The sequence below is a fragment of the Sprattus sprattus genome, assembly GCF_963457725.1.
Source record: "Sprattus sprattus genome assembly, chromosome: 12".
Lineage (NCBI taxonomy): Eukaryota > Metazoa > Chordata > Actinopteri > Clupeiformes > Clupeidae > Sprattus > Sprattus sprattus.
The window spans coordinates 31,285,863-31,308,833 of record NC_137910.1 but is presented as its reverse complement, the minus strand read 5'-3'; the positions used below and the strand labels follow the sequence as shown (position 1 = coordinate 31,308,833).

At 41.4% G+C, this 22,971-nt stretch overlaps 1 protein-coding gene across 1 annotated transcript in view; it reads right to left on the bottom strand.

Moving 5' to 3' along the window:
• Positions 1 to 15,964, bottom strand: part of LOC308372945 (L-threonine ammonia-lyase) — a gene marked incomplete at its 3' end in the record, with an annotated part of 58,510 nt that extends 42,546 nt beyond the window's left edge. Inside the window, exons 1-2 of the mRNA XM_080848307.1 lie at positions 15,689 to 15,964; positions 15,344 to 15,460 (exon numbers count right to left, since the gene is read on the bottom strand). Of these exons, the coding sequence (XP_080704433.1) occupies positions 15,344 to 15,460; positions 15,689 to 15,829 (258 nt within the window). The 5' untranslated portion in view covers positions 15,830 to 15,964. The remainder of the gene's footprint in view (positions 1 to 15,343; positions 15,461 to 15,688) is intronic.
• Positions 15,965 to 22,971: the final 7,007 nt, after the last annotated feature.

Below are 22,971 nucleotides of genomic sequence, written 5' to 3'. Positions count from 1 at the left end.
TCGCTTTGGCGCTCCCATGGTGCGGCGCCCCCATGGTGCGGCGCCTCTATGCGCCGTATACAGCGCATACCCACTTTTTGCGCCACTGTGCGCATCGTTGTGTTTTGTGATACATTGGCCTGTCTGAGTGTGTGATGGAGTATGAGGCTGTGAGCGAACTATAGTTTGTAAAATAACCAAGTCACGCATGGAGCAGGGTTCCAGATGCTTTGCCTTGCGCATTGTCATATCTATAACCAGCCTACCGGTATGTAAAAAAAGGAGAGCCCACCCGCGAAATTCATGTGCCGCTAACAATTGTCTGGCGCCAGGTCTGTGTAGGCATGTTGTTCCGGGGATTTTCTATTTAGTTCGATGGTCCGCAAATTTTTTTTTATTGGCTAAGTGGTCCTTGGTCTAAAAAAGTTTGAGAAACACTGGTATATAGTATAGTAATGTACTGTACTGTAATCTTGAAGTGCATATAAGACTAAATCTAAGCTTGGACCTTGTTTTCTTACAGTTTCATAGTAATGGATGGCATCAGTAATTCCTAAACTTGTTTTTGTTTTCATAGAACCGAAAAGCAAACACTTCCTGTAGATAAGTAAAAAGTTTTCAAGTGTTCATAAATCACATTTATTAGAAAATGCAGCCCAGACAATTTCATGACTTCTCACCCTGCCGGATTTGTTCACACCGGGTTAACTCCACTGTGCTAAATCACATCAAACCCATATCATCACTTGTCACCCTGCCTGCACTAGACATCTCTTTCACACCAGGTTAACTCCACTGTGCTAAATCACATCAAACCCATATCATCACTTGTCACCCTGCCTGCACTAGACATCTCTTTCACACCAGGTTAACTCCGCTATGCTAAATAACATTAAACCCATTTCTCTCTCCCACTTAATAGACTCTGTTTCTAATAGAAAAAAAAAAACCTTCTCGCTCTATATCTCGCTCCTGAAACAAGTTTTGGACTCTGTAGGTGTGTATTCTCATTAACAACTGTCTGTCCTCAGGTATAGAGACATCCTGTCTCAAACATGCAGTAGTTAATCCTCTCCTTAAAAAAGCTATCAAGCCTACTTAGAGTAAATCTCTAAACGACTTGATGAAAGAACGTAAATCCCAATTTCCGGGAGTGAGAGAATCAGACTCCTATGAAGAAAAGACATCGACCCCTGTACATGTGTCATGCTCTCAGGACCCCAACGACAGCAGGATTTGGGAACTGGTTGTCCTGACTGGGACGCCTTAGGGGCCCGTCCGAAAGACCCGCCTGACCATGAATCCAGTGATGAGGAGAAGCTAGACTAGTGGCAAGTGATGGATGACCGGGTGCAAAAAGAATACATCCAGCAGCCAAAGACACTCAGAAACGGGAAGATACTCGACGAGCATGTAACTGCTGAAGCAGGACTGAAAGGCCAAACAGAGAGCAGGGTACATGCATTGGGGCAATGTGTCCAATGGTGATTAAAGGAATTATTCACCATGGTCATTTATGGACATGGTTAGCCTGTGGGCAGACTGCCAACCCCTCACAGATGGAGCAGATGGATAAATGGATCAAAGCACTAGAAGAAAGTATGGCAGGAGTACGATTGGCACTGAGAGATATGAAAGCTTTGCTCATACACACGGTTGGATAAACGATAACAGATGAAATATTCCATGGGGCCGGCCTTCAGGCAACAATATAGGTAAACACAATGGACGACCTGTGGTTTTGGGCATTCCGTCCAGGAATATGGGTGGAGCTGTGCAAGCAATATTTAGATAACATTGATCCTTCCAAACTGGAAGGGGAAGTGTTGACGAGTGTCAGACTTTCCAACGCAAATAGAACGATGAGACTGGTAGTGTGTCAGGTCATATGCACACGAAGTCAAGGGCCTCCGAATCGGATTGACTTTTCACACCAATCGAATCTTTTCATTTCGTAAATACGGAGGCTGGCAACGAGAGATTTGCGTAAAAACGGAGCCACCAGATTGTGTTTAAAGGGCTGTAGTACATACCTCACGCCTGTGGGTGGCGCTTTAGCGCTTTATTTACACAACTGAAAAAACGTGAAAAACCTAGAGACTACACAGCAAGAGGATAAACACATTACACAAGACATTCAAGCTCCAATTAACAACATTACATTATGATGGATAATAAAATCAGTGGTCAGACTACCCTGTAAGCAAAATTACGTCCCCTAGACGTCCTGTAATGGTCTCTCTGAACGTTCTAAAAACGTAAATGTGTATGGTTCCCGTGACAACTTTAGGACGTTTTGCACGACGTTCCAAGACCGTCCCGAGGACGTTGCGGTGACAACTGGGAAACGTTTTCTATAGGTCATGGGGACGTTATGCAGGACGTTGCAAGCACCTCCCGAGGGCATTGTGGTTACGTCTGGGGAACGTGTTTCTATAGGTCCTGGGGACGTTCTGCAGGAAGTTGCAAGAACGTCCTGAGGGCATTGTGGTGACATCTGGGAAACGTGTTTTAGACGTCCTGGGTACGTTATTCAAGGATGCACCGCGGACGTAGCAGGCACGACCGTTTTTGCTGAGCTAAATGAAGAAAATAAAATAATAATAGATCGCGGAGCCGTCATTTTGCTTACAGGGCGCACACACACAAGTTCAAGTTCATTTATTTTACACATTTCATATGATATGCATAGACACATACACAGACACACACGATTACGGGCATGGGAATTGAACCGTAAACCTTTCTATTACTAAACGAGATCGCTACCTACTGTCCTAACACTGTCTGATTACGATTGTGTCACTTTAACAGGTTTATCACAGTGTGAGACAGCCAACAAACTTAGTCTTTTTTTCCGAGGGTTTGAGGAAAAGCATATTGTAGCAATCTCAGTCACTACGCATTGAGGGTTTTCCGTAATGATTACTTTTTAAATTAACATCCATGGCACATCACGGACGTGCGGGCAGGGAGGCAGAATAACTAGCCAAACTAAGAATGATGAAATAAAATAAATATCAATGCTTCTTTACTGATCTGTGCTATAAATGTAATGTCTGCATGATTCCAATACAATGCATACATAGGAAGGTGACCAAGTGTCTAGCTTTAACATATTGAGCTTTCCATAGGCCTTCAAAGATGCTGCAACAGAACGAAGAGCTCACCGGTCAAATTGTCTGATTGGAATTTCTTTAAAAATCCCGTCTCGCAAGCAGAATCTGGATTTGACAACAATTCTAATATTTAGGCCTATAAAGCAAACGTGCACTGCCCTTATTATGTTTTAAAGGAACAGCCTAATCTGCCGTTAGAAAGTTATTTAACAACACGCATATGCTGCATTTTAAATAAAGCGCAAACCCTCGGTTTCAAACGAGGAGCGAACTGAGTGAGAAGGATCCAACATGGCCAAGCAGACTAGCCTTAAAAGCTTTTTTTCAGAAGCCAACTGAACTGAACAACAGTGATGAGGGTAAACCTTCTGACGAGGATGAACTTGTCCTGTAATACCTGCAGTGTTGCGCGTTTCCTTTTATTATAGGCCTACTGCGCGCCGAAGAGCCGCGAGCGGTATTGCAGACAGAGATTTTGAAAAATTATAGCACTCGCAGCATATTGAAAATTGGAGCTTTGAACTTAGTTCAAAATTTTGAATTATGAACAATGAACTGAGCAAGTTCATGTAGAAAGTGATCTTTCCAAACACTGAATACCTGACTCATTGAACAGAGCAATGACCATGTTGCGGCGCTCATTTTAACGCCACAGCAGGTTGCGCTTAAAGGCCACTTATTGACGCGCATCAGACATAAATGTTTTTGTTTTCCATTGTAAACTTAGGAAAATAAACATGTTGCATTCTAAACTACCTGATTATGTTATTATTTAAGCTATGCAGGCGGTCAGTTCTCTTCAATAGGCTAATTTAGAAGCAGAAATAGGTTAGATATTTGGCCGGCTTTTCATTAAAATGTCGGTCAAATGAAAAACATTTTTCTGGTTCAGAGAGGACCATCAGAGGACGTCAAGGGGACGTTTTGGAAGGACCAAATGCGAATGTCCCGCAGAGGACCACAGGTAAAGGTTACGGGGACGTTTTTAAAGGACTTCCTGGGGACGTGTGCTGAGTGACCAAATTATAACGTTCCTTAATAGTCCGTTTTAAGGCTGATGCGAACGTCACGCAGAGGACCTGCAGGTAAAGGTTATGGGGACGTTTTTAAATGACGTCCTGGGGACGTGTGCTGAGTGACCAAATTATAACGTTCCTTAATAGTCCGTTTTAAGGCTGATGCGAACGTCACGCAGAGGACCTGCAGGTAAAGGTTATGGGGACGTTTTTAAATGACGTCCTGGGGACGTGTGCTGAGTGACCAAATTATAACGTTCCTTAATAGTCCGTTTTAAGGCTGATGCGAACGTCACGCAGAGGACCTGCAGGTAAAGGTTATGGGGACGTTTTTAAATGACGTCCTGGGGACGTGTGCTGAGTGACCAAATTATAACGTTCCTTAATAGTCCGTTTTAAGGCTGATGCGAACGTCACGCAGAGGACCTGCAGGTAAAGGTTATGGGGACGTTTTTAAATGACGTCCTGGGGACGTGTGCTGAGTGACCAAATTATAACGTTCCTTAATAGTCCGTTTTAAGGCTCATGCGAACGTCACGCAGAGGACCTGCAGGTAAAGGTTACGGGGACGTTTTTAAAGGACGTCCTGGGGACATGTGCTGATCAAATTATAACGTTCCTTAATAGTCCGTTTTAAGGCTCATGCGAACGTCGCGCAGAGGACCTGCAGGTAAAGGTTACGGGGACGTTTTTAAATGACGTCCTGGGGACGTGTGCTGAGTGACCAAATTATAACGTTCCTTAATAGTCAGTTTTAAGGCTCATGCGAACGTCACGCAGAGGACCTGCAGGTAAAGGTTATGGGGACGTTTTTAAATGACGTCCTGGGGACGTGTGCTGAGTGACCAAATTATAACGTTCCTTAATAGTCCGTTTTAAGGCTGATGCGAACGTCAGGCAGAGGACCTGCAGGTAAAGGTTACGGGGACGTTTTTAAATGACGTCCTGGGGAGGTGTGCTGACAGACCAAATTATAAGGTTCTCTAAAAGTCCAATTTAAGACTCATGCGAACGTCACAGAAGGACCAAACGTAGACTTGCTACGAACGTCTAAAACGTTCTGGTAACGTCCTCTAGCGAACGTTGTGGCGGGGACCAATTGGGGACGATTGGGGACCTTGCGAATGTCCTGTTAACGTCCTGGGGACGTTCCCTGTTTGTGGGGTAAAGGATATGAGAAAAATAATTATTTTTTCTATTGATAATAAAGAGTTTGGAACAGTACAACATGACATGTCTGTCATCCCATTTCCCATGAGCCTTTGCTGCGACCATTTTACATACATTTATGAATAAAAAAGCAAATTAAATCGCTGGCCAATTTATATTTGTGGTCATGAAAGTTATGTTACGTCTAAATAAGAAGAATTATATCAAGATAGGAGGCTAATCAAAAATCAGAAGGCTGGGTTAATGTTAGTGAATTCGAGGCCCAACACGAGTGAGATTTTGAGGGAGAACAAGCTATATACAGTATATTGTGGTTGGAGATCGCGAAACGATCACGTTGGGCAATGACGTCATCAGGTTGCGTGAAACAGTGCAGACGAACACCAGCCCCCGTACCGATTCAAATCTGCTCACTTTCTACCCCAGACTTCGATCGTTGCGGAAACCGTGTGCGGATAGAGAGTGTTCGTATTTATGATAGGGCTATTGGTATTCTGCACGTTGCGGACGAAGACAAACTAGACTTCGTGTGCACATAGTCTCAGACTACACAAAGCCTGTTTAAATTAATGGTGGCGAAGCCACTCAAAGCACAGAAACCTCTGGACAATGTGTGTGTATGTGTGTGTGTGTGTGGGGGGGGGCACCGAAGGGAGAAGCAAGAAACAAAATTGACACAACTTCAAATAGGAGAGTTGGTCAAACAAAAGAAAGACAAAGACCCAAGCTCCTGTGGTGACAGTGGGAACAGAAAAACAGAAAAAGGAACAGAAAAAAGGTGCCACCTTAGGCCCCTACAGTCATTCCAAATTTGCCACAGATTCAGGTAAATGTAAACCAAATAGGAGGCAGAGGAAGACCTATGCAGCGAAGAGGCAGACCTCATTCGGGAGGATACCAGAACCCTTGGAATTGGTGTTTTCAGTCAGCCTCCAATTCGAATGAACAACCTCCCAATGAATGCTGGGGGTGCAGGCAAATGGGTCATCACAAGTGAGAAGGCTTAACCAACCCATGGGAAAACACAAGTGACATCTACTACTAGGAATGCCCAGAGAAGCTTGAGGGGGAGACGATACTACAAGCTATCTAAACACTGCCTCATGATGAACCCACAATACCAGTAGTGAAACACGACCAAGAACACACTTGTATGGTGAACACAGGTGCATATTCATGCATTAGGAAAAGCAGCTCAACCCTCCCCCTCTTTGTGTAATCCATTAAGACTGTAGGATTCTTTGGGAAAACAAATAATACCACTAACACAAACCATCCCAATGCTGATTGCAGGAAAGACCATAGTTGCACCATTACTATATTCTGTGGACATCCCAGTTAACAATTTTTTTTAATTTAAACCAAATGTTCAGTTCAGGAAGAGATAGTTTGTGCCCTTTAAAAGCAAACATTATGTGCAGCCGAAATGGCCTCTTTGTTGATTACCGAATGAGGTGCCCTTGAAAATGCTACCTATGTTGGCCGTCCTAATAGCTGACCAATCGGATGAACCACGGATATATTGGATGCGTATCCTCCCCCAAGAATACAGGTTACATCACATGTGGAAAATGTGTCACAGATGAAAACAAGTGGAAGAACACCAACACTGGCATATCATTGTACCCTTTGGTACAATGAACGACAGCTGCACAATGATTACTGTACATGCTGAGAAGATTTGATCAACAAAAAGACTATGTACATTGACAGCCACTCATGGATCTGCAACTATGCTTTTAAGAAGGCCTCCTTGAGGGCTATGATTAGAACAGCAGGTCAAGTTAACAACACAGCCCAGCTACAGAAGAGGCAGAGAGGGGATTTGAAGCATTAAAAGGAGATATGCACCCTTCCACAGCATTAGGGAATCCTGACTATTCTTAACCATCCCATCTATATGTAGCAGAGAGGGCAGAATATGCGAGCGCTGTGCTAATGCGAGAAACAACAAAAGGAAAACAGGCATATTAAACCACCAAGTTGGACAATGTTATCAGAGTCTAGCAGCTGCAGTATTTGCCTTATACGTCCCATCAGCTACATTCTCTACTGACAAGCCCACGATTTGTTTTAACACAGGCTAGACGAACAGCATACGAGTTAATCCTCTCACCACCCGAACTCAGTGAACCACGGGACCAGGCTTGTGTTGCCCTGTGACGGAACTCCTCATGACTGTGCTAACTACTCAAGTGTTTAAGGGTGCTACTCAAGATCTACTCAGCTGACTTATAATAGCATATCTCACATTATTTATAGATGGTTCCTGTTTAAGAGATGCCACAGGTAGGCCTACTCATAAAGGCTATGGAGTTATACAGTTAAACGCTGATGAAACATTTTCAAGAGTTCAAACAGTAAAGATTGCACAGCCATGCTCTGCCCAGCTTGCTGAAATCAATTAATTAAAGGCCGCAAGCAATTTGGCCACGGGAAGACGGATCAATGTATATACAGATCCGGCATACGCATTTGGAGTTTGCCATGTCTATTGGCAATGATTGGAAACAGAGATGCTGCTGTTGATCTAATGGCACGCCCATCAGACATGGGCAAGCCATCACCCTAAGCAGGGATGTGCACAGGAATTTTGAAGGGCAGTTGCTCTGCCCTAGGAAAAAGGGACAACACATTATTTTTTGTCACTGCGGCTGCCACGCCCCGTCATCTGATTGCAAATTTTGCCAATATAATTTTAAACTCTTACTAACCGTTGCTACCACACCCCTGTCCCCTAATCCCAAATATATATATTTCCTTCGGAGGGGCAACTTCAGTCGAGGAGGGCAAACGGGCAGTTGCCCGAGCAACCTTAACCCACTCCTGTGCACGTCCCTGACCCTAAGTGTTGGCCATGCATCAACCCATAGCAGTAGCCATAATGAAATGTCTAGCACATCAAAAAAAAGACAGACTTGTTGTGAAAGACAAAGCTGCTAAGGAGGCAGCAGGAGGGGCAGGGACGGCACCTATATTGGTACAAGTACATTCTGGACGTAGTCTGTTGTTTCAACAGATGGATAGAGGCAACACCCACGGTGAGACGAGACGCTAGATCAGTGGCAAATATTTTATGTAAAGATTTTTTTTTTCCTGAAAGCAGGTTTGGGTGTGTGTATCATCCGCAGTCTCAGGGGACTGTAGAACAGACAAATGCAACTTTGAAGGCATAGCTGGCTAAAATAATCGCAGACATAATGGAATAGCATATAGTAGAGTAGGCTCAATTGAATGAATGCTTTGCCCATAGCACAGCTATGAGAACATGTACTAACCAAACCATGTATCAAGCAACTGCACTCAAGGTTGAAGGTAACACATTTTGATTTGATCTTAATCATTGCTGCAATGCAGACAACCCATACAGAACCCACAGGAGACAATTCAGATTACAGAAGAAGCTGGGGAAACCGCACTGCAGAAAGTCCATACGAAAAGCCCATACGAAAAAGCAAAGATTCAACGCCTAGGCAAACCTCCAGGTCGCAAATAAGTAGTGATAGTACGGATGTTACAGGGAGAGATATGGTAAGTCATGCAGAAGACCAGATAGACCTGACAGCAGACCCTAATTAGCAGAATAATTAGCTAAAAAAATAAGAAGAGGGAAAGATAAATGTCTAAATTAAACATCACAGTGGGAGACTGTGAAATAGTGTGCATGTTTTGCCAATGGCTTGAGTAGTCAGCTAAGCAAGTAATCCAAAAAGACCGCATAGCCGTTTATAACGCCCCAAAACGGAAACGGATTGGTACTAATGATAGCTCATGTGTAGAGGTAGCGATAAGGTATGGTACTAATGATAGCTCTAATGTGAAGAGGTAGCGATACGGAATGGTACTAATGATAGCTCTTATGTGTAGAGGTAGCGATACGGAATGGTACTAATGGTAGCGGTAATGTGAAGAGGTAGCGATAAGGAATGGTACTAATGATAGCTGTAATGTATAGAGGTAGCGATACGGAATGGTACTTATGATAGCTGTAATGTGAAGAGGTAGCGATAAGGAATGGTACTAATGATAGCTGTAATGTGTAGAGGTGTCATGCTGTGTGCTCCCACTGGTCCAAACGATGCTAAAGTAATGAGGTAAAATCCCAGTACGAATAGAGAAGGAACTCTTGAAAGAAGATGAGATCGAATTGAGCACTTAAGCATACCACAAAGGAAAAGAGTCACCCTATGATAATCTAATTATAAAATCAATCAACTGAAAATGTTCCATATCTATGTGGGAATATAGCAGGTTGTTGGGTGTACAGGTGCTGGGACCCTCCCTTCAAACCCCTTAGCCATGAGGGAATGAAAAAGAAGGCAATCAGAAAATTGCCTATAAAAAGAAGGCCTGGCTTTAAGACACTATTAAATCTAGACGACACTAGTAGATTTTAAACCCAAAATATATCTAAGAATTAAGACACTATTAGATTTTAAACCTACAAAACACCATACAATTACCAGTATTTTCAGAAAAACAGGTCTTCCTAGTGGAAGGGAGCCCCTTAGAGCATACAAAAGGTGCAGTCCATGACATATGAACCAAAAGCTAGCCCAGGGAGAGCACAGATAACATCTTATGATCTATAAACTAAAACAAATAGTGGCTGGAGACTGGAGCTATATTATGGATAAGATTAATGCAGACAACATTGGAGGCCTTACTGGAGTGGTCCCAGGCTGATCAATAGACCCCCTTAACACAGCCTCGACCAACAGCGGCACATGGATCTGTTGACCGTTACCAACAGACAGCCTCAACTCCAAGCAGCAGCAACAACAAGTCTCCCACAGCCAGCAACTACAGTAAAGCAACCACAAGAGGCTATAGCCAGGTTAACCAAATGGTGACAGCAGGTGGATGAGTAAAACTGACCAAAAAAGAGGTAGGCCCACAGCAATTATGGAGAGTACCACATCCCATAGGTCGCGAGAGGCACAAGAGAAGTCCAGAATTGAAACCCTGAAAGACTGAGTCACAAATTTGGACACAGTCCTTAAGCGCTTTTGTCACTTGACCTTCCCACCCTTACTGCCATCATTAATAGCGAGGCTACTTTGCAAGGGACAATACCATAAATCAGAAACAAACTGCCACAAGAAGAGCAATGTCTGCCAAAAGGGATGAGAGCCAAAAAACTGAATCTAGACTACAAATTAACACGCACAACGCAATGCAGAATCGAGGAGAAAAGTTATAAAAAGAGCATTGTGGCCCAGTTGAACCAAGCTACTCGACAGCTGGAACAGGCAGGAGAAGAGAATTACCAGCTCAAATCGCATTTATGCAAATACAGCAGCACAGCCTCTATCCAATAAAATCACGTTTATGCTAATACCTGGCGCTGAAACAAAATATTGGCTGACCAACCTCTGTAGATGTTTGTATTTGTACATAAAAGTAGTTTGTTTGACTTTTTTTTGCTTACATTTAAAAAAAGTAAATAGACACTGTACAAAGAATGATTCCACCTAGCATGGAAAAATGGCTTTGCAAGCTTTATAAAGCACTTTCTGATATGAAATCAGAATTTTTTCTTCATTGATTGAAAACAATAAAAACAACTTAAGGTTTCTCACCATTTAACACTGCAGTGCAAATCAAACATTCCATTCCTATAACCTATAGCAGTGACGATTTAATGACCTATTATAATAACATAATTGAAACAATTTGAGAAACACTATAAAGACCTATATAACACCCCCAGAACCTGGTGTACTCCTAGAATCCTGCCTCCCCTTCTGCCACAACCCTTTATGAGCCAAGTTTCTGCTTAAGGTTTCTACCTGTGGGTTTTTTCTTGCTCCTATTGCCATTTTGCTACAGGGAGTTCAGGCCTTGAGACAATTTTATAAATGAAAGTTCTGAATGACCTTCCAATCACATCTGATCATGGGTACATTTCAATACTGGTTCTTCTAGTCCAGGGGTGGGCAAATAATTTTCCCAAGGGACCAAATGAGATAGTGGGACTGTTGTGGAGGGCCGGACCAATAGGCTAAACTCAATTCAGCATGAAAAATGAGCATGTTTTTGCAGTATTAAAGGTGTGCCCAGACGACCAATATACATGGCACACAAAAACACACAAGAGCAAGCTTGCAACAAAATAGTATAAGTATACAAATTAATAGTAATATCAATTTTTATCGTTTAACATTTGATTCCTAATTTACCATTGACCTCCGGGGGCCGGTCAGGGACAGTCAAGGGGCCGCAAATGGCCCTGGGGCCGCACTTTGCCCAGTTCTAGATCTTAGTGCTGCTTTCCACAATATAGATCATCATTCTTTCCTACAGAAATCTGAACATTATTTTGGCTGTGCCCTACCCTGGTTTAGGTATTTCTGACCGTCTTTAGTTTGTTCAAGTCCACAATGAGCCATCCAATCAAAGCAAAGTAAGTCATGGAGCTCCCCAAGGCTCCTTGCTTGGACCCTTGCTCTTCTCTTTGTACATGCTACCCTTAGTTGCTGTTATAAGGATGCATGGCATCAACTTAGTGTATTATGCTAACAACCGACCTTACCTATCCATGAAACCTGACAAAATTGTACAATGACCTAAGATAGAAGCTTGCCTGAAAGATGTGAAAGCATGGATGACTAACTACTTCCTGCTCCTTAATTCAGATAGAGATTATGCTTGTATGCCCTAAACAATTGAGAATGACATTATCCAGCCAGCTACCCACACTCGATGGCATCTTATTAACATCCAGGAGCATCAAAAGTCTCTGTGTATTTATCAACCAAGATGTCTTACTTGACTATACTACCTACTTACTATTCCTAAAATCTGAATATTCTACCCCTCTGAGATCCATGCTTTTATTACTTTGTGACTACTGCAATGCTCTTCTGACAGGACAGAACAACTCAATAAAGACCCTCCAAAGTTTATAGAACACTGCTGCTCGCAAATCTTAGCTGTACTGTCAAAAGGAGAATTGTCCCTTCCAAAAGTAGCATTTATTTTAAAGTACTCCTTATAACATACAAAGCTCTAAAAGACTTAGCTTCAAGTTACATTAAGGAATAAATTGTCCCCTACTTCCAACCAAGACCACTTCATTCTTAGAGTTCAGGGGCCGTATTCACAAAGCTTTTTATCTTATCACTAAGAGTGCTCCTAACTCGCGCTAAAACATTTTACGTAGGAGTAATTTCTTAAAAGTGATTCACAACGCCTCTGAGACCTACTCATACTAAGGATAATACAAACTCCTAAGCTTAAGATAAAAGCACCGTTGCTATGGATGACGTCGATTCTCATGCACGAGTTTAGAAGGGGTGAGGACGGTGATTGGTTGTTGACAGGCTCTCTCATTAAAAACTCATTCGTGACGTCCCTCTAACAATCCCACTATATCAACTGAAAATAAGAGAATAAGCTAGGCTTCAAATTAAGTCATATTAAATAGTTATGGACAGTGCAGTTAGCAGAATGCACACGCATGATGACAAGTTTGTGCATCCAACGGGAATGACACTTTGCACGTTAAGAGAAAAAGAAAGCGATCAACATAAAATATGGCAATTGCATGTAATCAAGGCAGTAATAATTAAAGCACCCAGCAAACTGTTAGGCTATTATATTTCCAGCCCTTGACCACTTCAAATATCAGCACATACGGCCCTTCAAGCGAAACGAACGTGAAACGTAGCCTAAGCGAAAGCCTACTGGTCCCAGGACCAATAGCCACTGTCACCCCAGCGGCATCCAGCTGGTAAGTTCTCAAAAACCTGCTGCAGACCGCTCACCGTTGAAATGCACGAGTCATCGGTACATCCAGGCCACGGTGGACGAAAACGTCCTCATCTTTTGATGGGGCAATTATTGTAATGTGTGTCCCGTCACTGGACATTCCTGCGATCGCCATGGAATTTATTTTGATCTTGTGTAATTGGCGATTGTCCAAAGGCAACTGGATAAACTGTTGGATGATGTGGGGTCTACAGTGCGTTGATAGTTTGATGAATTAAACGGCTGACTGATGATTCCCAGTGTCGTCATTTGCGTTTTCCGCGAAGCCAAATAGGCTATCTTTATGTTTCCAAACATTTCACTTAGGTACACATCGTTGTTTAAAGGCGTCATTGCATCCCGCGCTAATTCTACGACAATATTAATACCTTCAGGGTTTAAGCAATGTCTTTTATCAATTCCAAGTCGGCTGCAGCCATCTTACGATTTTTTTGTGAATAAGTCTTAGTGACTTAGGAGTCCTCATGAGGAGTTTTAAGCTGTTTTAGACTTAGGTGCTACTTTTAGGGATAAAATACTTTGTGAATTGCTCTTAGTAAAAAAAAATAGGAGTCCTAAATTTAAGACTGACACGCCCATTATTTTTAGGAGTTTCTCCTAAATTTGCCACTTATGAGCTACTTTTAGCCCTAAGATTCTTTGTGAATACGGCCCCAGGTTTCCTTGTAATTCCAAAAATATCAAAAAGCACAATAGGATGAGGAGCCTTCTGCCTTCTGCCTCCTCTCCTGTGAAATAATATTTCTGCCTCCATCCTTTCCATCTTTAAATCTAAGACATTCCTCTTTAGTGCATCCTATAATCTTGAATAATGCATCAACATCTGACACCTGTCACAACATACTTCATACTTTTTGTCAGCCATTTTGTTGTATTTAGCAGCAGTGGGCTTAAGACAGCGCATGTAGGAGGGCCTTTACGCATCCCGAGTACAGCCTGCAGCACATGTTGAACTATGTATGAGGGCCTTTACGCATCCCTAGTACAGCCTGCATCGCATGTTGCAGCTGCTGCAGCCAGTTGTGCACTGTTGTCATATCCTGCCATCCCTGCTATCCTGTAAAACTCAAATCCCCAGGCACCATGTCAGCCAACAACACTAAACACAACTCAACAAAACTAAACAATAACAAAATTCCCATACACCATGCCAGGCATTCTCTCCCTCTCCCCTTGTTGCCTTCGATCTTGCTCGAGAGGTGTTGAGGCCCTGGACTCTGTAAAGCACCTTGAGACAATTTGATTCTTTGGGGCTATAGCAATAAAATGTTATTGAATTGGTGCTGATTAAACATCGATTGCACATTGTCTTCATTTTTCAGTTTTGTCTTGAAAAATGTTGCTGGACTCATTGTTACAACTGTCCCAGACTTTCTCTTTGCCTGCGTCAAGGTTGTAACATATGGCACATGTCATTGTTTTGTTCATTTTTTAACATACAGTGTAATTCTTACTTATCTTTCTGAAAGTAATTACGTATGACTCCTTTGTACCCACATTTTACAGCTTTAAAGTCTATCGTTTTTCTGCAAACCGAGTTAGAACATAGACCTGTCAATTACTTTTTTAAATCAAAGGAAAACCCCCCTGATCTCTATGTTCTTTTACCTGATCTTATTTCCACAGACTAAAGGACTTTGAATTACCATATCAATCAATTACACATTATAAACTACTCGTATGCATTTAACTCAATATTTCATGTAATATATAAACTAGTTACCATATTTACTACATTTATCTATGCCACCATATTCAGAAATTGACACTGATATAAGTAATAGCAATAGTGCATGTTTATGCTGTAGCCTACCTTATCCCTGTGCTTCATTAAACTGAAAATGGAAGCAGTGAACTGAATTAGTTATTTTCTTCATCCAAAAAACCTTCACTAACCTATGCTAACGTTTAGATCACTATGTCCTGCAAATAAATAAAACAAGAAGGCAACCCTGTAATCCTGGCTGGTGATGGCATAAGCCTATTTGGACACACAAACAACTCCAGCTTGCCAGCAAAGCCAGTCAGTGGTCAGAGTGTGGAGCTGAGTTCAGTCAATTTGCCTGAGGGATGACAAGTACCTTGATGACCTTATGTCAGGGCACTCCTGATCCATGCACTCTCCCACATATATGTAAACTGTCCTGAAAATACATTCTAGCATGTATTACTCATTTGATGATAACAAGGACTAGGATAAGAATGTGACATGCATAATCGTGATTTATTTATTTATTGTGATCACTTGCATATCCTGCAACTAGTACTGACTTAGTACTGACTTACTGGTGTTAGGGAGGAAAGGAGGTGAAGAACTCCTCTCTCTTTGACAGATCCAGTATAGTTCAGGTGCTCCTTCTTCAGGAAGATTTCCATGCCATATTGCTTGGACAGCCTAGAGTACTGTAAGACAGAATGGTATACTGTGAGGCTCTGTACTTCTGTTACTTTTCCCAATAAATTATAGATAATCTCAAGTGAGAGAAGTTCAAACAGGAATTGGCTCTAAAACTGAGAGAAAAGGTTTTTAGATATGTGTTGCTTTTAGGTATATCAACTGTCCTATGATAAGGGATGGTACAGTGTAATATGATGGTATAAACAGTATAGTTGAGTCAGAGGTTGACTTACTGTACATGGAGTCTTTTGTACCCCTGATTGGATTTTAAGTGCTGCCATGCTTATATCCTCAAAGCGAAGGTACTCAGCAGGAACGTTGCTTATGGGTGTGCACACACTGACAAACTTTTTGGTGGGCTTGACTGGGCACATGAGTTGGATCTCTGGTGCCGCAGTGACTTTGGTTTCCAAACATTTTACATCCACATCGAGGTATTCCTCAGCCCCAAAGTCCTTAAGACGGTCAGGACAGATGAGGGTAGGCCGACGGCCCAGAGCACCATTGCTGACAGGGCGTTCCTTGTCACGGTGACCATCTTGGGCTGACAAGGACAAAAGTTTCCTGCGGTTTAAACGCTCTTCCTTGCTGTGGTTAAAAGATTTTAAAACAGTGATTTAAAAAATGGTGAAACATTATTTGTGCAGACAACAATGCCACTACTGTATACACCCAACCTTTACACTGACCTTTAACCTTTACATTTCTAAACCAGCATTATACTACTTTGACAGCCTGTAAAAATGCATTTGAAAAAGTGAATCTTAAGTTCGAAAAAGTGATGCATTTTATTGTGAGAGAATATGAAAACTACAGAAGAAACAAAAGCCATTATGACTTTTCAGAGGATTTAGCTGAATGGCTGGATTTTGAAGTCTTGATATATTAATTTCATTGTCTGAAATGATATTAATTTAAACTTCTTACAATACACGCTAATTCATACCACTAGCTGCTCTCCACTGCTCTTTTGATAGATATAGCCCAGAATCATTCATCATCAATTTTAATTAAAAAAAAATGTTTGCCATAGATGGCCAATGTGGCTGTAAAGCTAATCACATGTCAATAAAACAATTATAAATGTATGTTCATTAATTTAGATATACAAAGTTGAATACACAGTGTACATTATACCAGGAAGAAGCACATTGATAGCCCCAATAACTAAACCATTTGAGGAACCCTATATTCTCTCTCGGAACACAAATCATTATTTGACTATTCAGTCGCCACTCTGTGAGATCTCTTCTTATCTTCACTGCTTTTCTTCATTGTTCATTTATTTAATTATATCGTTTTAAACAAAACAGCAACATCTCACACTCTTCTCAATTAATGTTTTGACCTGTGTTTTAAAAACTGAACATCGTTATAACTTCTTCTATTCATCACTTTATACATAAAAAATATTTACTCTCCCCTATTCGTCTGATCTCATTTGATCTGGACAGGAAGAGAAGGATGAAACATGACCAGGTGAATGAGAAAACACATCATACTATTTAGGAAATACAGGAAAAAGAGCTTTGGTCATTGGAACTCAGTAATGGTTTTGGAAACTATACAAAGTGCCATGGTGGCCTCTGGCCAGTGCTCTTGAGGGGTTTGGAGGGGTATACAGATGAGGATACAGGTGACTTGGAGAATACAGAGATTTGAGAGGGGGTAGTTGTAATTCTTTGGATAAGAATAAGAACAGAGGAAGGAAGAGGAAAAGGGGAAATTATACATTAAAGAAACTAAAGGGATGCTTCTAGGCAGATGAGATCATCTCTGGCAAACTATATAACATCTAAGTTTGGATCAGAAGTTTAAAGGAAAGGATTCTGTGTCTGGTTCTCCCACCTTTGCCAGAAGGGGTCAAACTCTTCATTGTCGCTGAATCCCACTTGCTTTGGTGACCCATCACCAATATAGTTTGCATAGAAAATCTGGGCAGCAAAGTTCATCCTGGAATGCCGACTGTCCTGTGTCACTGTTGTCGTCCTAGGATGTACCCTGTAGTATGGGTCTTTGACTGACTTTGTGTGTGAGCACTGCAATGGAGAGTAGAAGCTTCTGTTGGAGTGAGCACACTTTCACCGCGTTGCTTTCACTCCCTCTGTGGCTCTATTTAAGGAGGGATTACTCACAGCCACTTGCTAGCTGTTGTCCCAGTCCAATTGGTCCTCTTGACTTCTATCCACAGATATTTTTATCCCAGACTTGGATTACAGCCCTGTTTTACAACCTCTGACGTGTGTTAATCAGACTCTCTAAGGGGATAGATTGGGACTTAATGTTTATCTAGGGAACAATGACCTACAGCTAATGGCAGAAATGCAACAGGATCAAACATGAGACTACTGAGGCTGGAGACTATGGTAGCAGGAGTTTTTATCAGCGGAGTCTCTGCAACTTGAATTGTCAGAAAGTTGATTCAAAGATCTACATGTTGTGACTTTTATTACCTCCAACTCAACTTTGAGATCTGACTCTGAAGCTTGCAAATCAATCTAGGAACACAGACATTCACAGCGAGATTTTTTCCCTAATGAATAATTAAACTACTTTATATTACTGTATATTTGCAGAAAAAGAATAGATTACCAGTAGGTTGTATTTTATAACCAGGGTAGGTCAACTGAACCCCACATTCCTGCAACACTATGGATGAAGGAACAGATTGACAGGGTGCAAGTACGCAGACAGATAGATGAGGGGGGAAGCCACTGGAGCAGTTTCAGGATTAAGGGGATTAAAGGCCTTGCTTAAGGACAATGGCATTAGTTGTCCTTTGTATTCCATTGTAATATTCAAACCTGCACCTCAATCCTCCATTGAAGATTCTTTTTAGCATCATTTAAATTCAACAGTGCCATTCTGAAGCAAGCACTGTCATTATCTATTAGAAAATTAAACAAAAATTCCTTCAAATAAAGTCAGAAGAACAAAAAGGTTTAATTCACCAAGTTATACATACAAGTAAAGTTGTTGTGGCACTGACATGTTAGAAAGGAAAATAGGGGAAAGTTCATGTAGGATGTGTGGGGTCATCCATTTACGGACATCCGTTTAGAAGTCTTGGACTTAAACAAGCAAAACTGTGTGTATGTGTGTGTCAGTGTGTGTTGTTGATATTACAGTGAATGAATTACTCAAAGCATATGGACAAAGCGCAATACACACAAACAAAAAAATACAACTGAACTGGTTCACACATTTGAACGATAACTCCTTAGAAAGTGTTCTTAGAGACTCTCCAAATACTCCTTACATTGTTGTTGTTGATGATCTTTTAAAAACCATTGTGATTCTGGAAGTGGGTTGTTGCTTTGACATCTATATGGACCTGTGTTTCTCTGATTTTTTTTCTAAATACCAGCCATTAATTCATGCTCTGACAGTAGGTGGTTATCGTTCAAAACTAGTTGTACTCATTTATGGTAGCCTTGGACATTAGACATGGACATAAAGGTTTTCAAATGTTGGACTTAATAAGAAGAACTCAAATAGCCAAATACTGCTCTGTGTCAGCAATCATAGGTAGTCTGCATATGGAGAAGACGCTGGCATCTCTACCCCTGCTATGACTATGTATTCATCTATTGATTTACTTGGCTGTAAATCTATTTCGTCGAAGGGAGGAAATACAACAATTATGCAGAAGCATTTGAACACACAGCATGGAATGAAGTTACAGGAATGTCATCTGTTCGATGCATGCAGCAGCTTGGCTTACGTCAGCCCTTTATCTCTTACTATCAAAGGTAAACTCCTTCAGACCCTGGCTACTGTGTTAGTGCCATTTGTTCCATTGTGTAAACCAGCTTTCACTATATAAATGATCTTCATTTCCATCCATTTCATTTAAATGATGATGACGTTCAGAGTCAGACCGGTCCAGAGGCTGGTAGACGGTCCGGGTCAGAGGCAGCCATCACTGCTGATGGATGGACAAGTTTCAGTCAAGACCATTACCTAACTGTAACGCTGCACTGGGACAGGGACGCAGGGGCGGACTGGGGGGAAAAAGTGGCCCGGGAGTTACTGTCAGACCGGCCCAATCAATACACGGCGCGCGGCCCACTAAGTACCCGGCGCGCTGCCCACTCAGTACACGCCGCGTTGCCCACTCAATGGATTGCACTTATATCGATCGGTCAGTGGCCTACTGGGGAAAATACCCATACACTTAACATTATTTTGGATGATTACAAAGAAATTACATCATATATGTTTGTTTTTTAATAACATTTGGATCCACCAATTTGCCTGGATGGACACATGGAATAAAATGATACTGGCTATTGTAACACTCCAAGGTAGATATAGGCTAGTTTGCTAGATGAATATGCTTAACTCTGAGCTACAAAGCCTATTGGTTAGTACACTCAAAGTGTATTAGATAAATATACCTGAAATTAGTGCTGCCAAACTATAAAAATATTTAAACACAATTAATCGCAGATTTTTATCTATTATAAATTTCCCTTCATTTATTTTTTATCCATATTTATTTTTCATGGTAATGCTCTTATCAACATGGAAAAGTGGATTGGCTTGCTTTATGCAAATGTTTTATTTTATTGAAAAACAACATTGCGAAACAGGGCGGTACAAAATACAATTCTAAAGTGCACATTTCAGGTAAACAAGGACTCAGCCTATAGTGCAGTCAAACCATGGCTTAATAATTTTTTATTTTTTTTTCAAGTTTGTTGTGAGCATAGCAGTCAGGCCTCTCATTTAAGAAACAATGGGCCTCATTCTCGACCTTTTTCTGTAATTCTTCAGAAATGTTTCTTACACGACTTCGCAAAAACAACGTAAGAGAAACGCTTCCGCTGCATTCCCGCACGCTTGAAAGTGTGTTCATAAGCAGCCGAAGTCTTCTCAGCTGGGTTCCTTCCGATTAGCTTCTTAGATTGATGCGCGTTCTCGTGAAAGTGGATTTGCATACATACACGCCCTGCCAGCTCCTTATTAGGAGACGCAATTTTAGAAACGTGTGCTGTCGCAATCTCCCGAATCCACCTCGTAACAGGTGTTCATTAATAAGGTGGAGATATTGTATAACGTTGAACGTCCGAAGTCCGTAAAACACATTTTTTTTTTTTATCGAAAAATAGGCACCATAGGTGTGAAGACCGGTCCCAAGTACGAGTATAAAATGTAGTCCGTCCTGGCGTTCGAAATGGCCACCATAGGGGTGAAGACTGGCCACCAGTAGTAGTATAAATTGCAATAAATTAATTCCTTAGTTCTTAGAGATTGAGCTTAGTGTTTATTTATTTATTCACTTACATTTGCAGTGTTCATGTCATTCACAATCAGTCTCTTAGCAGACGCGGCCTTTGTCCAAAGTGACATACAAGGGAGAGAACAGTCAAGCTACGAGCCATATAGACCTAGTGTAACAATAAACACTACCTCGTATAATTATGACTATAAATGTGAAACGTAATTGTTAATGATACAAATATTCTCGTATTTATTATTATCATAATTATTTTAATCCGAGGATGTCTGTAGAGTTGACGTGAACGCAATCACCAACGGGTTCTCACAAATTCGGAGTTTTTTCAAATGTCATTCCTCAACGCGATTCCTCAAATAACCACAAGATGGCCCGTGGAATCCCATTTGAGAAGATTCCGGTAGAGTTACGACTGCTATTTCGAGTTCTGAAAGTTGTCTGAAGTTCAGAAGAAAGCACAGAAGAAAAAAATAACGAGAATGCAAATGTTTTCATAAATGTTTCCGAAGTGGAGTTCCTTCTGAAATCCTTCGGAAAGTCTTCCCAACTGCTGTCGAGAATGAGGCCCAATGAACCGTAACAGTTAGGTTACCAAAAGAAGGTAAGCCTACTACTTCTTTGCTTTCAGCCAGCAAATCAAACAGTCAGGCTCATACAAAAACATTAACGTGAATTCATTGATGCTAATACCTAGCGCGGTGTCTATAGGATTTCCCATATACGTTAGCATTAAGCTAACGTATTTCCTACCACAGTAAAACATGTAATACTATGTGATTGTTTTTAGAAAACGAATGTTACGTGATGAGATTACTAAAATGTAGTCTGTATGTCTGCTCAGTTTAACAGTGCTACCCAAGCAAAGGTTTGAAAAGAACTTCAAGCTTCAGACTTTCTGTTAGGGAAACAGCTTTTGCGCGTGTTGTCATGAGCCTGCCATTTGCTTGGCAGATAGAAAGCTGTTTCCCTAACAGAAAGTCTGAAGCTTGAAGTTCTTTTCAAACCTTTGCATTTTAGTAATCTCATCACGTAACATTCGTTTTCTAAAAACAATCACATAGTATTGCATGTTTTACTGTGGTAGAAAATACGTTAGCTTAATGCTAACGTATATGGAAAATCCTATAGACACCGCGCTAGGTATTAGCATCAAGTAATTCACGTTAATGTTTTTGTATGAGCCTGACATTTGCTCTGCAGATAGATAACAGGTTCCCTAACAGAAAGTCTGAAGCTTGAAGTTATTTTCAAACCTTTACTTGGGAAGCACTGTAAAACTGAGTAGACATGCAGAATATTTTAGTAACCTCATCTCGTATCATTCGTTGATAGAATGCAGGCTGCGAGGCTCGCGTAAGGGCTTACGTAAAACATGACGCAAGTCTGGAAAAAGGGGCCGACGCACGCAAGACGTAAGAAGTTGCGCAAGGGTCGCGCAAGGGGCTTGCGCGGCCTCTTGCGCTTGCGCTTACGCTTACGAAAGGAAGCATGAATCAGCCTTTAAGGCATTTTTCTAGACTTGCGTAATTTTTTACGTAAGGTCTTACGCGAGCCTCGCAGCCTGCATTCTATCAACGAATGTTACGAGATGAGGTTACTAAAATATTCTGCATGTCTACTCAGTTTTACAGTGCTTCCCAAGTAAAGGTTTGAAAAGAACTTCAAGCTTCAGACTTTCTGTTAGGGAACCTGTTATCTATCTGCAGAGCAAATGTCAGGCTCATACAAAAACATTAACGTGAATTAATTGATGCTAATACCTAGCGCGGTCTCTATAGGATTCCCCATATACGTTAGCATTAAGCTAACGTATTTTCTACCACAGTAAAACATGCAATACTATGTGATTGTTTTTAGAAAACGAATGTTACGCGATGAGATTACTAAAATGTAGTCTGCATGTCTGCTCAGTTTAACAGTGCTACCCAAGCAAAGGTTTGAAAAGTACTTCAAGCTTCAGACTTTCTGTTAGGGAAACAGCTTTCTATCTGCCAAGCAAATGGCAGGCTCATGACAACACGCGCAACCTTTGGGAGCATGAACTGCACTGAGTAAATTTTGCGCAACAATTAACCCCAACGCTGAAGCAAGCAGGCGCCTTTACTGCACACGTCACTACGGTTGCGTGCCCTGCAGGGCGTGTTGCGTGTATGTATGCAAATCCAAATTTAAGAATCCGCACAGCTGAGAACACTTTGGTTGTGTAAGAACCAATATTCAGGTGTTCATTAATAAGGTGGAGATATTTTCTTACGTTGAACTTCCGAAGTCCGT